Consider the following 15,499-nt stretch of genomic DNA (forward strand, 5'->3'; position numbering starts at 1 on the left):
TGATGCAAAATATATTGTATAGCCTTCATGCTTTCTCTTTTGTCCTGTCTATAACCTCATTTTGCCATAGACAAGAATGCTTCTTTTTTGGATGGATGTATTTTTCCTCTCAGTAAAAAAGATTTGAGGAATAAAGTTGTCATGTATAGTGTTAAGTATCTCCAGGCAGATGGCCTTTCTGTAATGGTGATTAAAGGAAAATGGAGTGATGAACCATTATCTATTGGATAAGATACAGAGTATTTAGATTGAGATCTCCAGAATCTAGTTGCCACCTTTTCAGCATTATTTCATAATACTCCAGCCATTCTCTCACCCTACCCTTTCAACTTCCATGCACTTTTTAAAAAATATTTTTATTTAAAGTTTTGAGTTCCAAATTCTATCCCTCCCTAAACCCTTTCTGAAATATAAACAATCAGATATAGGTTATACATGTGCAATCATGTACAACATTTCCATGTTAGTCATTCTGTATAAGAAGACTTGAGTAAAAGAAAAAAAATGAAAGAAAGTGAAAAATAACATACTTCAGTCTGTATTCAGTCAGTATCAGTTCTTTCTCTGGAGGCAGATAGTATGCTTCATCATTAGTCTTTTGGGATAGTCTTGGGTTGTTGTATTGCTAAGAATAGCTAAGTCTTTATGGACTTACAGAAAAACTTTCACAGTTCTTCATCAAATAGTATTGCTGTTACTATGTACAACGTTCTCCTGGTTCTGTTCACTTCACTGTGCATCAGGGTCACATATCTGATGACTGGAAGGCTGATGGTGCCCTCATCAGTAGTGGGAACATCAGAAGAAGGATAGTTTTGTGGATAAAGATAATGACTTCTGCTTTGTGGAGTTTAAGATGCCTTCAGCATATCCAGTTGCAAATGTAGATGAAGCAGTTCTTGACGTGGGACTGGAACACAAGATTGAAACTGGAACTAGATATACTGACTTGCTAGGATGATAATTGAACCCATACAAGCCAGTTGAGTCACAGAGAGGGTGAGAGCAGCATTTGCTGGTAAATGTTTGACAGCTGACTCTCCAAAAGAAAAAAACCACACTTTTATTTTCATTAATATTAATAAAATATTAATATTTCTTCCTCACTTTCTTGACAATAAATCAAATCCTGAGTTGTAACATTTGCTGATTTCCAAGGTGCAAATGCTCACTGGAAGTTTAACAGCTGGATTTCACAAGCAAATACAAGCTGGCTCTACCACAACCCTGATTTAGAAATAGGAAGGGAAACAATCCAGAAGTCTTAGGATATACCTACAGTTAAGGAGCTAGACACAGTTAAAGATATAGCAAAGGAAGCACCAAATGGGTAGGAGAACCAATAAAGAACAGAATCAAGAAAAATGAGAAAGAAAGTGGCCATCTTGATGTCAAATGCTGCAGAGAGTCAAGAAGGATGCAGAATGAGAAACAGCCAAAGGTTTTGATAATTAAGAATTCATTGCTAACTTTGGATAAAACAATTTCAATTGAATGATATGGTAGGAAGAGAGAATGCAAAGGGTTGATATGTGAAAGAAAAGAAGGTCTAGAGGTGACCAGTATAAACACCTTTTCCTGAATGTTTGACTCTGAAAGAGGGGAGGATGAGAGATCTGGACTGTTCCAAGTATTTCTGTACATGTCTTCTCTCCCTACTAGATTGCAACCACTTTGAACACAGGAACTGTATGTGTGTATGTAGTATGTATATATACATATTTATGTATTACATGCATATGTGTGTTACATACATATGTATACATTGTATGGCATACATATATGTATGTGCATACATGACATATAGTATCTTTACCTGACTTCCATTCTTTTGTCTCTTCCTGTCTCTCTCCCCCTACCTAGCTTTTCAACAAAACGAACCTCAGATCAAGAATCACCTTGACAGGAGTATGTATACAAAGCCTGAAAATAAGAAACAGCAATTACAGCAGCCGCTTCATCCTTCTTGGGAAGCAAGCCGGAAACGAAAAGAACAGATGTCTAAAATTGCAGTATTTCAAGGGAAAAAAATTACATTTGATGATGACTAGTGGTTTGTTTTTTGTTTTTGTTTTTTTTTGGTGAATTTTTACATTAGTTAAGAAGATTTCCCTATTTGTGTGATCTATTTTAGACTATTTTTACTTTTTATTTTTGTCCCTTTTTTGTCTGAATACTTTTAGGAAGCAAGAGGTTTTTTTTCCCATTTTAATTCCAGTAACTTTATAATTGAGTTTGTGTACATACATATATATGGTATACATCTGCTAATTAAATTGCATTTTAAAATAATGATTATTATAATAATGCCTGTAAGAAAATAAAATAGCATGTTCTTGAAAAGTCTTCATCACCTAACATTTAGCTATTTCATATTTAAAATATTTTTGCATTGTACTTTTTATCTCAGATTATACTAGTTTTATTTATCATGGACACTTTCATTTGTTTAGTTCTCTTAAAAGCAAATATGGGGGGATAAATTGAAAAACAATATAAAAACATGGAAAATTAACTCACTTTTAAGAGAACAGTCATAAAACAATTTTTAAAAGTTAATCCTGTTATCAAAACTAAAAATATTCAAGTTGTCACATCCATGAAATTAATGTTTATATATTATACTTTGAGGAAGTTAAAAATGCAGTCCATATTTTTTATTTCCTTTGGTTTTCTGTGGTGTTCAGGTTCTCACTCCAAACACTTTAGATAAACATTTGAATCCAAACAAAAAAAATGTTTTCTTTAATTTTTAAACTCATCAACAGTAAGATTCTTTTAATTCAGAAATCCTTTGCTTATAACTAATGGGCCATATCCTCTTAGAAAAACATTCACTGAAGTACAATATAATAGGAGATAAATTTCAGAATAGATTAAAATTGGATAATTACTTCCACTTTCAAGTTGACCAAGGACAGACTACTGAGATTACTCACTAAAAAGGGTACTACTACTGAAAATGCTATAAGTTTTATTATTTAGTAGGAAACCCCCACCCCCAACAAATGCCTTAAGGATTTTTTTTCTGGGAGAAATGAGAAGTTCTTGGTTAACTGAATAACAAGCATGATCAATTCCATATGTACTAAGAGTTTACACTGCACTTATGGCAAGAAAAGCCATCTGGTGAGCAGGAAATTCATGAGCTCTGAAAAGTTATTTCTACCTTTCATTATGAACTTAACGACTTAAATATTTAACTAAGGACATAGGGACTACAGAAATGTTCCAGAAAATGTAAGCTCTAATGAGCTACATTTGTAGATTTGTTATGCTGAGAGGCAAAAACATGATGGAAAGACCATCAGTGTCAGAGAACAAAAATGCAGAATACTTATTATCTTGTATTATCCTGTCTCCTCCCTTTGGCCACTATTCCCAAATTCCCTCTACTTCACCTCTCCTTACTCCCCCATCAAAAGGTCACTTTTATTTTATGGACAAGTTTTAAGTGTTTGGGCTAAGAAGAACTATTAGTTTGGAGTTTAGCATGCATGGGATTTTGGGATAAGGGGCATCTCCAAAGTATGATACTGTTTAACAAAGATTCTATTCAGGTAAGCCTTCAGCTACACTCCTATTTGTTTTGATCTGTATCATTACCACTCCCTTCTGTTATTTAATGTGCCTGAATTTAATATCATGGATAGCACAGGCCTGGGAGACAGTTATTTACAGTCATTTCTCACATCTACAAGTATTATTCACAAATTAGAAGTGTCTAGCACCAAATTTGTACAGACCTGTAGTGAATTTGGATTTCAGTGGATTTTAGTCATATTTCTTGTGTCCAGTCTGTTCTCCAGTACATTGAATGAAACACTGCACCTGCCTCTTTGAGTGGGCCTATATGAGGGTAGTTGCAAAAGTTCTGAAAAATTCAGAGCATGTTTAGGACCATATAATCAAAGCATTCTGCAGTCCCTAAGTACCCTGTGACCATACGTGGTAATACTCTTTGCATTTTGGAACATGTGTTTCTCTTCTAGGAAAACTTGTTTTAAGAAAAAGCCATCCTTCTGTATGTTATGTTCAGTACAAAATAATTTTGTTGTTTTTCAACAAAGATAGACAAAATTCTGTACATGAAGAAGAGCTGTTTGTTATTATTCCCAAATTCAACAATACCCCTTCCCCAAATATTTAGTTTTTCCAATTTTAACAAATAAAGGAGAATAGTTTAGTCTGTCTTAATAGCTGCCATCAGTTCCATGAGTTAAAAGTATCTTTTGTGTTTTGCGCTAAAAAGTACTCTTCAGTATTTTTTGATTTGCATTTTCAATGACTTGAGTTTGTATTCTTTAAGAGTATTCCTTTACATGACAGTGTTTATCAAGTATAGAAAACATTCTAGCAGTTCAAAACATTGAAAAACTTACAGTTGAACTATATGAAATGTGTTCTAGTATGGTATACAAAACATAACTATCCTGATAACAAAGTGTCCTTTTAATTCTTCCTTTATATTGTGGCAGGATTTTTTTAAACATGTATTAAATTAATTTCACATGCTTTTGCATTTTTTTAAACTAATGCTTTGAGAGGCATTAGCAAAGTCACAGTTCCCTTGAAATTGGGGTTATGTGAATATATGTTTGCATAGGACATGTAATTCATATAATGTGTATGTTATATGTGACACTAAATATATTAATTTTTTTTAATATTTACATAAGAGACACAGTGGATAGTTAGCATTGGAGTCAGGAAGACCTGAATTCAAGCCCTGCATCTGACACATGCTGCCCTTGTGACCCTTGATAAATTCATTTAAGTTCTCCTTGCCCTGGGCAACTCTCCAAGACTATGAGTTGCAGAGAAGGATCTGACCTGTGTTAATAGAGGAAGTTTCCTATGCTTATGAAATCACTGATCCATTCTCTGTCTTCATATTTCCACATAGAATACAGAGTGTGCAGCAATCATATAACATCTGTATGTTTCACATGCAAATAATCCTGTTTTGAGTTCTTGACACAAAACAATATTTATCAATGACATACATAATAGCTATAGTTTTTTCCCACCCTATCTGTCCCCTTCTGCCTCCTTACCTTTCAGGGCAGTGGAGCTAGTAAGGGAAGAGAAAAGGAAATAGTAATATTAATAGAATAATAGAGCTAAAAAAGAAGCCATCTAGTCCAGTCCTCTCATTTTCTTTTCTTTTTTTTTTTTTTTTTTTGGTGAGGTAATTGGGGTTAATGACTTGCTCAGGGTCACACAACTAGTAAGTGTAACATGTCTAGTCTGAGAACAGATTTGAACTTTGGTCCTCCTGACTCCAGGGCCAGTGCTCTATCCACTGTGCCACCTAGCTGCCCCTCTCTCATTTTACAGATGAAAAAATTGACTTCTCCTAGCTCCCCAGGTTAAGTGAATTGTCCAAGCCCATATGGGTAATAGGCATAGTCTAAACTTAGTCCCAGGTTCTCTGACCTCATATCCAATATTCTGTTTAGCCCACCATGTTGTCTTCTATTTTGTATTAAAACAAAGCTATGCCCTCAGTAAAGTGTTTGCCTGGAATTTTTCAGTCTACGCTTCTGATACAGAAATTCCACCACTGATTCAGGGCAGCAACACTTCTATTAATTTTTAATCATGGAGAGTTGCTTAGCATACTGAGTGGCTGAATGACCGTGGTCATATAGTGAATACAAGTCAATCGGTGAGATATATATATATATACACATACACACACATACATATATATACATATGAATAGATGTATTGCACACATGTTCATATGTATATAAATATATATGCCTAGTTATTTTCCAGCTTGTCTCCCCCATTAGAATGTTAACTCCTTGAAGGCAGAGACAGTTTTTGTTTTTCTTTATATCATAGCCTTTAGCACCACATCTAATGTATAGTAAGCACTTAAAAATGATTTTTTTTACTGTCATTTTAAATTTTGTACATGTGATGTCAACTGTTTACAAGAAGATGTTTAATATTCAGACAAAAATTTCAAGCATACTTTGAAAAGTGAATGTTTTGAATACTTAGTTCCTTTGTATCTCAGGGTTCCTAACTGAAAACAAAAGTTTTCACCCACCTTGAGATCATTTTGAAAAAAATATTCTGTGAATTCGAAGTGTCCTGTAAATTGTTTTAATTTGCACATGTCTACTTGATTTCTCTTTAGTTAAATTAGCTATACAAGATTTTATTTAACTTAGAACATAGCCATGTAATGGCAAGGTTTATACCATAAAATACTGCAGTTATACTAAAAATAACTCTGAAACAATCCACTTAATCCCATCTTCATTAATCATTGTACAAGGTACTAATCTACTGAAAGTACATGATTAAAATAAAAATAAGCCACAGAACTAAAAATCTGGGTTCAGTTTGTCAATGAAAAAGTAAAATACAATGAAACTTGAGTTATCACTTTAGCTTCTGAAATTATATTTGCTGCAAATAGTTAAATAGAACTTCAAAAAATCTATCCTGTAGAGGGCAAAAATTGCATTGCCTCCATATCAGTTGGAAAGGTGAAAATCCTATACTGGTTCTATTTGTTGTCATTAACATTCTATGATCTTAGACTTTGTTTTTATGCTTTGCTTTGTATTTCCTAGAAAGCAGTCTCCTTTACTCTTGCCCCAAATTCTTAAAGCAGGCATGTATCACTTCCCCCAAGTTTCTCTCTTGTCCTTTCCCTTTAGAGATTCCTTCTAAGACAATCTCAGAATGAAAATATTATGTCATCAATCTAGAGACTTTAATAAGCACACTTGCCCAGCTTTTTTTTATTCTAAACTTAAAACACCAAAAAGCATTTCCATATGCTCAACAAAATACAAGATTCCTCTAGAAAACTGAAATCTCCATTTCATACTACCTACTTTTTTAAAGTATATAATTTCTAGACATAACTTTCAAAACTGTCCTGCTTATCTTCTTCCTTCTGGACTTTCTTCTGTTCTCTGTGCATTTTTAAAGGGATTTCAATAGATTTTTTTTCTTGGTATCACTATTGCTATGCCTTTCTCCCTCCCCCTATTAGAAATCAAAAGAAAGAAAAGAAAAAAATATCTTGTAACAAGTTAGCATAATCAAGCCAAATGAATCAGTGCTGGGGGCATGTCTATAGATATATGTTTCTTCATCTTGTGTCCATCACCTTTTTGTCAGGAGCTGGATATCATGCTTTGCTGTAAATCCTCCAGAGACCTGGTCGGTCACTGCATTCATCAAGTTCTCAAGTCTTTTTTTCCTTCTTAAGTTGTTTTTCTTTACAGTGTTGCTCTCTATGTATTATTGTTTTCCTGGTCCAGTTTACTTAACTGTGCATCAGTTCATACTACCCAGGATTCTCTGAAATAATTTCTTCCATTTTATTTTGGTGCAATTATATTCCAGTATATTCATATCTCACTATTTGTTCACACATTCCTCAGTAGTCTAGATGCAAGTTAAAGGACCCCTGTTGTATTATAGTTCTTTATTTTGTTTTTTCCTTTTATTTCTCCCTTCAGTATAGGAAATTTGTTTTACTTGTGGTTATTCCCTGCCTGATATTATTTTCCCTCTTAACCACTTCCCCAGCCTGTATCTCAGCTTTTTTCTTTGTCATGACTGATGTATTTCTGCACCAAACTCTGTGTGAGTGTGTGTGTGTGTGTGTGTGTGTTCATGTTGAAACTTCCTTTCTCCGTTACTGATAGGTGAGGTCCAGTGAGGTCCATTGTCCACTCCCAGTCCTGTTTGATTGTATCCTCTACTCACATATCCCAATTATGAAATAACAGGTTATACCCACTTCTTCCTCTTTTATACTTTACTGTTGTATATATACTATACTAGTATAGTCTGTACTAGTGTACTAATCCACTATACTAGTGTAGTCCTTTTAACCTTCCCTTCTCTTTCCATTCTTCAAGACTTCAAAATAGAATTGGTCCACCCCTGGGACTTCTGTTTTTTTCTTATTTAATTCCCTCAATACCCTTTGAAGACATTAAGGGACACCTTTTTCTCCCTCTAGTAGAATGCTAACTGTACATCATCATCTGTCTTCCACTTGCCCAAATGTATTTCATTTTTCTATGTTTCTCTTGACTCTTATGCTTATATTTCAAAGTTCTACTTAGCTCTGGTTTTTTCATCAAAAATATTTGAAAGTTCTCTAAAGGTCCACTTTTTTTCCCATGTAGGATTGTACTCAGTTTTGCAGATTAAATTATTCTTGGTTGTAAGACTATATCTTTTGCCTTTTGTAATACCGCATTCTAAGATCTACTTTTGTTTAATGTAGAAGCTGCTGGGTCTGTGGTCCCTTGGTACTTGAAATGCTTTTTCTATGTGTTGTCAGTATTTTTTTTCCTTTGACTTGTGAACTCCGTTTTGGCTGGTATTCATAGGATTTTCCTTTAGAGGGTTATTTCAGGAGATGGTCAGTGAATTCTTTCTATGTTCTTTTTGTCCTCTGGTTCAAACAGATCTGGTCAATTTTCATTTATTTTTCTTTGAAATATAGTATCTGTGCTTTTTATTCATTGGTCATGCTTTTCAGGGAGTTCATTGATTCTTATCTGTCCTTGACTTGTTTTATAGGTCAGTTTTTTTTAAAATATGTCATCTTCTATTTTTTCAGTCTTTTGATTTTGCTCTAATATTTCTTGCTGTCTCATGGAGTCATTGATTTCTGTTTTGTCTATTCTAGTTTTCAGGGAGTCTTATTTGATTGAGGTTCATTGTTTTCTGTTCCAAACTATTCTTCCAGTCTTTTTTTCCAGAGCTTTTATTTATTTTTTTAATCTCCTGCATCATTTCTTCTATATACTCATATATTTATGGAAAGCCTTTTTGCCCCCTTTGGGTTTTTGCTTCAAGTATTTATGAGTTTATTTGCCCCTTTTTGGAAATCTCTAGATCTATGATGATTTTTGATACTTGTCACTGTTTTGCTAATTTTTCAATTTGCCTCTCTTTCTAGCTTTGTTTTAGTTCCTGAATGATCCTAGGGCCACCTGCTGCACTTTTGGGTGGGGTGGTTGGCCCCTCTTGTTCTCACCTTGTGTCACCTGGTTTCTTATGCCAGCCTCTGTCTCCTGGGATTAGACCTCTCCACTCCTCCATGCAGATAATTCAGGTTCAGAGTTCTGGATCTGTAGGGCCATTTCTGATGTCTAAGGACAGTATTAGGAATTTAGAGCCTTGGTACTTGATTAGGAGTTTAGAGTCACTGCTGGCTGCTCACTGTCAGCTTCTACTTCCAAAGTCACCACTCTAGGGCTTTGGGGAATGGAGGTGTGGGGTGACTCCACTCTTGCTGCCTGTAGAAGTGTAGCCTTATAATGGACACCTTATAATAGGCTATGTATATCTGGTCATACTGGGAGGCTACCTTCTCCTGGTGTTGGCAAAGGCCTTGATGGCAACCCCATTTCCTATTGCCCTTGGGCTTCTGGCTGGGTAGTTTCTCATTAGATTTTTTAAAAATGTATTTTTTTTTTTAGTTCTAAATTCCCACCCACCCCTAACCCCTTGAGAAGGCTACCAATATATCAGATATACATGTGAAATCATGCAAAACATTTCCATATTAGCCATCTCATTGGATTCCTTGACAATTAGTCAATCTGGTGTGAACTTCGTGGTTTTGCTACAGTAGGTATGCAGAAGTTGGGTAGTCTACCTCCCATTTAAACACATATCTTGGCTGGAAGATCTCAGTAAATAAAAGTTTTCTTTAAAAGAAAAGGATCATAAGACAGAATCAGTGAAGCAAAAAAACAAAAACAAAAAAAAAAAAAAAACAAGAATCTACAGAAAGTTTAGCAAGAGATATGAAGAGCCTCCTTTCCAGAAGTCATGATTTCATAATGCTTGATTGCATGCCATGATTCCACCAGACTAACTCATTGAGGAGATAGCCCTGAACATCCTGTTCAACGTGGCTACAGTGGTATCTGATGTAGGAATGTCTGAGAAGAGAGGGGTGGTTTTTTGTTTATTGTTTAAAAGAAAAAAAGTAGTAGAGGGTAGGAAAAGGTTATTGCTTAGAGAATCTTTTCAGAGCACTATGCCTTTCAGGAGAAGGAGCAGAAAAAATGATGCCTGATCTCATTCCATCTCCTATCTTTCCTGGCTACCTTCAGATCTCAACTAAAATCCCACCTTCTACAAGAAGCCTTTCCCAATACCTCTTTTTAAAAAGATATGTTAATGTTTTCTGCTTCTTACATCACCATTGTATCCTTCCGCTTCCCTGAGAGCCATCCCATGTGACAAATAGTATTTTTTTAAGAGGAAAGAAAAAAGTCAACACAAATGATTAATAGAAGAAAGAAAAAAGTCAGCACAAATGATTGACACATTAAGAAAAGCTGAAAACATATGCAATGCACCTGTAGATCTCACGCCTACACGAAGGGGTAGGTTGGAGGATGTGTCTTCTCATATTTCTTCATTCAAGTCACACTTGATCTTTATAATTTTGTTACATTTACTTTTGGTTTGTTTTTGTTTTTTTTTAGTATGGTGTTCTTTCTCTTTACATTGTAGTTGCTGTGTGTATTGTTTTCTTGGCTCTGATTACTTCACTCTGAATCAGTTCATATAGATCTTTCTGTGCTTCCAAGCTTTCCATGCTTCTCTATTCATCATACACATAATTTTTATAGCATGAGAGTATTCCATTACATTCATGTACCACAATTTGTTTAGCCATTCCCCAGGTGATAGACATTCATGTTGTTTCTAGTTCTTACCTATCACAAAAAGTGCTTCTATAAATATTTCAGTATTTGGGGGCTTTTTTTTTTTAAGTCAATGTCTTCTTTGGCATATAATCCCAGTAATGGAGTCTCTGGTTCAAAGTGTATGGACATAATAGTCATTTTATTTCCATTACCAAATTGTTTTCTACCATTTCACAGCTCCACAAACAATATATTAACATTAACATTTATCTTCCCATAACCCCTCCAAAATTGACTTTCTGTTGTCATTTTTGCCAACTTGCAGGGTATAAAGTAAAACCTCAGAGTTATTTTGATTTATATTTATCTTAGTGATTTGGAGCATTTTTTCATGTGGCTTGAATATTTTGCACCAGCAGTTCAGAACCTGCTTTCTTTGGCACTGGCAATTCAGAGCTTTGCAACATTGGTGCTTCCAGGTTGCAGTCCCCAGCAGGCTTTTGTTCCTGAAGGCCAAATTGGCTTTTGAGGCCTGAGGAAATTCCCATAGACTGGAGTCAAGGTCTCTGTGGCACTGGAAGGGCTTCCCTCCCCAATTGGAAGAAAGGGGAACTGGAGTATAGGGATGAGTTTTGATGTAGGCCTGTGTCATGTCCCTGGGTCTGCTAGTGAAGTCTCACTGACAATAGCATGGGAAGTAGAATGAAGAGCAAGCACAGTGTCAGTTCCTGGTTTGGGATTGGTTTGTTTGTTTTTTAAACCTTTTGTATTCTAGCTTTCTTAGGGCATGGAAATAGCTAAAGTTGCTTTATCTTTCATACATAAGTTCTATTTTGGGGGAGGTTTGAGATGTAGGGATCAAAGACAGTGTCTGCCATCTTGTTGCTCATATGACTTAGAAGCCCCTAATCCATCTTAATTCTAGGGATTTCTCTGTTGATAGTTTCCTGTTTACCTTTTATATATTTTGTTTATATGTAGTTTTCATGTTGTGTCCCCATTAGATTATGAGTTCCTCATGGGCAGAAACTGGTTTGTTTTTGCTTTTTAATTCCCAGCACTTAGCATAGTGCCTGGCACATAGTAGGTGCTTAATGTTTATTGATTGACAGGATCATATGATTCCCTTTAAGTGAAGAGAAGGCTGCAAGTAAAGAGAAAGCTATACCCTACTGAGCTCCCACCTAACTCAAGTGGTTCTCAATCTGTCTTCATCTGGAAAAATGGCATTCTCCCATATCAGGCAAGACGTTTTTCCCCTGCTAATCAACAGCTGCATCATCATGCACCTGACTGCCCAGGTCAGGTTTCGTTCCTCCCATAAACCATGGCAATGTTAAGTCAGTGCCACCCTAGAAAGGTCTCTCTATTCCAATGTTTTCTGGGATCCAGTCTCCAGGAATACTTAATTGATAAAATGAGCTATTATGTCTTCCCCAGAACAAAGTTACTTGGACCTCAAAGTTCTTGTCCCTTCAAAGGGCTCTGGTGAAATAGTTCAACTTCCTCTCAACTGGTAGGATTCTTTTAGACTGGGTTAGTTCAGACATTTCAGGGATCAGCGGCCCAAGAGGTGACGTTATTGGATGGCACCGGTTGAGGGAAATAAAATCATCATGTTGGTAAATTTGTATTTACTTGGTTTGACTGAGTATTATTTCTGAGTCCCTGGATCAGGTTGAAGAAAAGTCTTTTTTAGCCCCTATGGAACAAAGGGGCAACTCCACACAAGTTTCTAAGGGGGCAAAGATTTCATATCATTCCCCTGATAATGGTTCTCAGGGAGGGAGAGTTTTTGGTGGGTGAGCTAGGCAGTACTGAGTTGATAACAGTACTGGGAGAGCCGTGGTATCCATTTAGATCCTCAGGTCAAGTTACATGGAAGGCTTATTAGCCTCTTGGCCAGTTTACTACAAATGACCTTGATAAATGATGAAGAACTGTTAATTGTGCCAGAAGTATCATCATCTGTACTGTGGCCCTGGTGTTTCCCAGGTATTACTGCTGCTCATTTTTCACTGCCTTGTATCACGACAAGGCATTATTATTTGTGTTATGTCCCTGATATTACTGAGGCTGCTTCAGATCATTAGTTCATCACCAGCTTGCATTAAGAGACCTACTATAAACTGTCAAGATGTGGCAACACCTAGAACACAAGCCAGGTTGTTGAGATCTAAGATTTAGTCCTTCCAAATGGGGGAAAAAAAGCCTTGGCTTTCTGGATTGTGTCCTCATCTTTTTTCTTCTTTTCTTTTTTCTTTATAGTGATTCTTCAAGGAAAATGAGGCTGCATTTCTTTTTTGTTTTCCCCTTAATACTGCTGATTGTCAGTAAACACTCTGAAAGCCTTTAAATGGTGAAAAGTCCCTCAGAAAATATTAGGACATCACCATCATGGAATGATACATGATAGGACCAAGGCTCAGTTTGCCCTAAAAAACAGCAAAGCTGTGTCCAGAATCACATTGGCCTTTGTTTGCTTTGAGTACTGTCCCTAACAAGCAGGAATACCAAAAAGTCAACATAATACAAGAAACAATAATATACACATATATATATATATTTAAAATAGGAAATAATCCTTTTGATAAGAAAGACAAATTCAAATAATTTATACCCTATTTTATAAAGAAATAATATGATGTTATGAGCCTTTAAGCAAAGGCTAGGTGACCACTTGTTAGGTGTGCTGTACAGAGGATATTTGTTCAGGCATGTATTGGAACAAATGGCTTCTGGGGTTCCTTCTAACTCTGAGATTCTGTGATTCTGGTATATTTGCTCTAAAATCTAATAAAAAATTTAAATATAGTAGAGGTGTGTTTGGTTCCATGCTAAGCTCTCTGGCCAAAGCAACGTCTGCTTTCTTAGAAGATGGCCTAGATTGAACCTGGCATGATGGAGCATGTCTGTAATCCCAGCTACCAGTAAGGAAGATGGTGACAGATATCAAGACCTTGGGGAATTTGGAGCTACATTGGGCTATGTAGATCAATTGTCCTCACTAATTTCTACATCAGTAGGGTAAGCCCCTAGGAGCAGAGAGGCCACTAGGTTGCCTAAGAAGGAGTAAATTTTTGCAGGTCAGAAATGGATTTGGCCAAAGCTCCTGTAGTATAAGTAGTAGCCTGAATCCGCCTGTGAATAGCCCCTGGACTTCTAGCCTGGGCCAGATAGGGAAACCCAGTATTTAAAATGTAAAGAAGATGGTTTAGGAAAAAAGAACAAATGAGAGCCCAATCAGGTAAAATAACAGTTACTTTCAAATGTTTATCTGTCCACAATTGAACTTTTTATCATTTAAAAGTCACATAGGGAAACAGTTCAATTCAATTTGAAATTCATACTCTATTCATAAGTAAAACATTTGGACAACCAGAACACTTGAAACTGTTTATTCAAGTCATTTTGTATAAACTTTGCAATCATAATATAGACATACAAGAAAAGAATATGAAAGTGCACTGAAGAATATGTTGCATCAGAATATTTTAAATAAAAGCCTTCAAATAAAATTATAAAGATTTTAAAGACAATTCTAAAGAAAGAAGGAGATACTAAAATCTTATAACATTGTAAAGGGACTTTTCACTGAGTGTTGCAGTTAAACATTAAATGCTCATTTCCCATTAACATGGAATCATATGGTTTACATTCAAGTTGAAATAACTCAGCACCATTTAAAACCTGAAGCACTATCTCTGGACATGTCTTAATTGCAAGTTGTAGCATAGAACAAGTCAGACCAATTTTGGAGGCTTTTGATTGAAACTTACTTTTTTGATTGGATAGATACAATTCTTCATAAAAAAAGAAAAAGTTTGACAGAAAGGAATTGAAAGTAAATTACATGCCAGCTGACATACACAATAAACTTTGGTACAAAATAAAAATGAAGCTGTTTTTTACTCCATATATATTTGATTTTGTCAGAGCCTTATTTTATATTTGTCAAATAACAGCCAGCAGCATTTTGAAAGGAGCTGTACCCTTTAAAGATTAGTGACATATGGTTAATCTCCTAGCTTCACACAGTTGTTTTCAATAGGTTACATTTCCTCTAAAATCTGAAATGTGGAATAACTTTAGAATAACTCTCAGATAAGTTTCCAAGGGAATTTTTTAAATGTATTTGAGACCATAGTCCTTTTAGTTTCACTTTTTGAAAACAATGGTTAGTAAAATGATCACATAATATATATTTTAATAAAACTCTTAATCAAAAATATAAAGACTTTTCTAAAAATATGTAAATCTTATTTTTGATGCATTACCTTAAAATAAAACATGTGATGGTAATGTTAGGGGAGTCTGGATCTTATTCACCAGCAAAGAAATTTTTAGTTCAGTTGTAAGATACATGAATTATCAGACCATCTGAAAGAACATATGATATGGAAAACTAGATGATTTGTAAAAGTGGTGAGTTTAAAAGCCTATTTTCCCCATGACCCTTTATAGTTGAAGCCAGACTTTTCAGAGTTCCTTTATTTTTGTGTCAACTTTGCCTTCTATTTATCTTTCAATTCATTTAGATCTTTATTGATTAATATCTGTTACCAGTGATCGATGTTGGTTTTATTTGAGGTTTGGTGATCACTCCTTGAAATTATTTCTTCAGGGCTCAAAAATGAAATTATAGGGGAAAGAGATGATATAGAATAAACAATCATTTGGGGCTCCCTTAAACAATGTAAATGGAATTTTGTTTAAAAAATCAAAATATTCGATATTAAATTAAAAATACAGCCATTTCTGAGATGTAGGAAACTTACAAATATTAGTAGCACATACTTGCATGACTTTTAAATGAAATTCATAGCACAAACTTT

The 15,499-nt window shown here is 35.2% G+C and overlaps 1 protein-coding gene across 2 annotated transcripts in view; it reads left to right on the forward strand.

The window, feature by feature from the left end:
* SRFBP1 (serum response factor binding protein 1) overlaps positions 1–5,167 on the forward strand; it is a 102,225-nt gene extending 97,058 nt beyond the window's left edge. For both annotated transcript variants that reach the window (XM_027875127.1, XM_027875128.1), the window contains one exon: positions 1,864–5,167. In XM_027875127.1, the coding sequence (XP_027730928.1) occupies positions 1,864–2,051 (188 nt within the window). In that variant the 3' untranslated portion in view covers positions 2,052–5,167. The remainder of the gene's footprint in view (positions 1–1,863) is intronic.
* The last annotated feature ends 10,332 nt before the right edge of the window (positions 5,168–15,499 follow it).

This window comes from Vombatus ursinus, unplaced genomic scaffold, assembly GCF_900497805.2.
Source record: "Vombatus ursinus unplaced genomic scaffold, bare-nosed wombat genome assembly UNPS02014807.1, whole genome shotgun sequence".
NCBI classification, from domain to species: Eukaryota; Metazoa; Chordata; class Mammalia; order Diprotodontia; family Vombatidae; genus Vombatus; species Vombatus ursinus.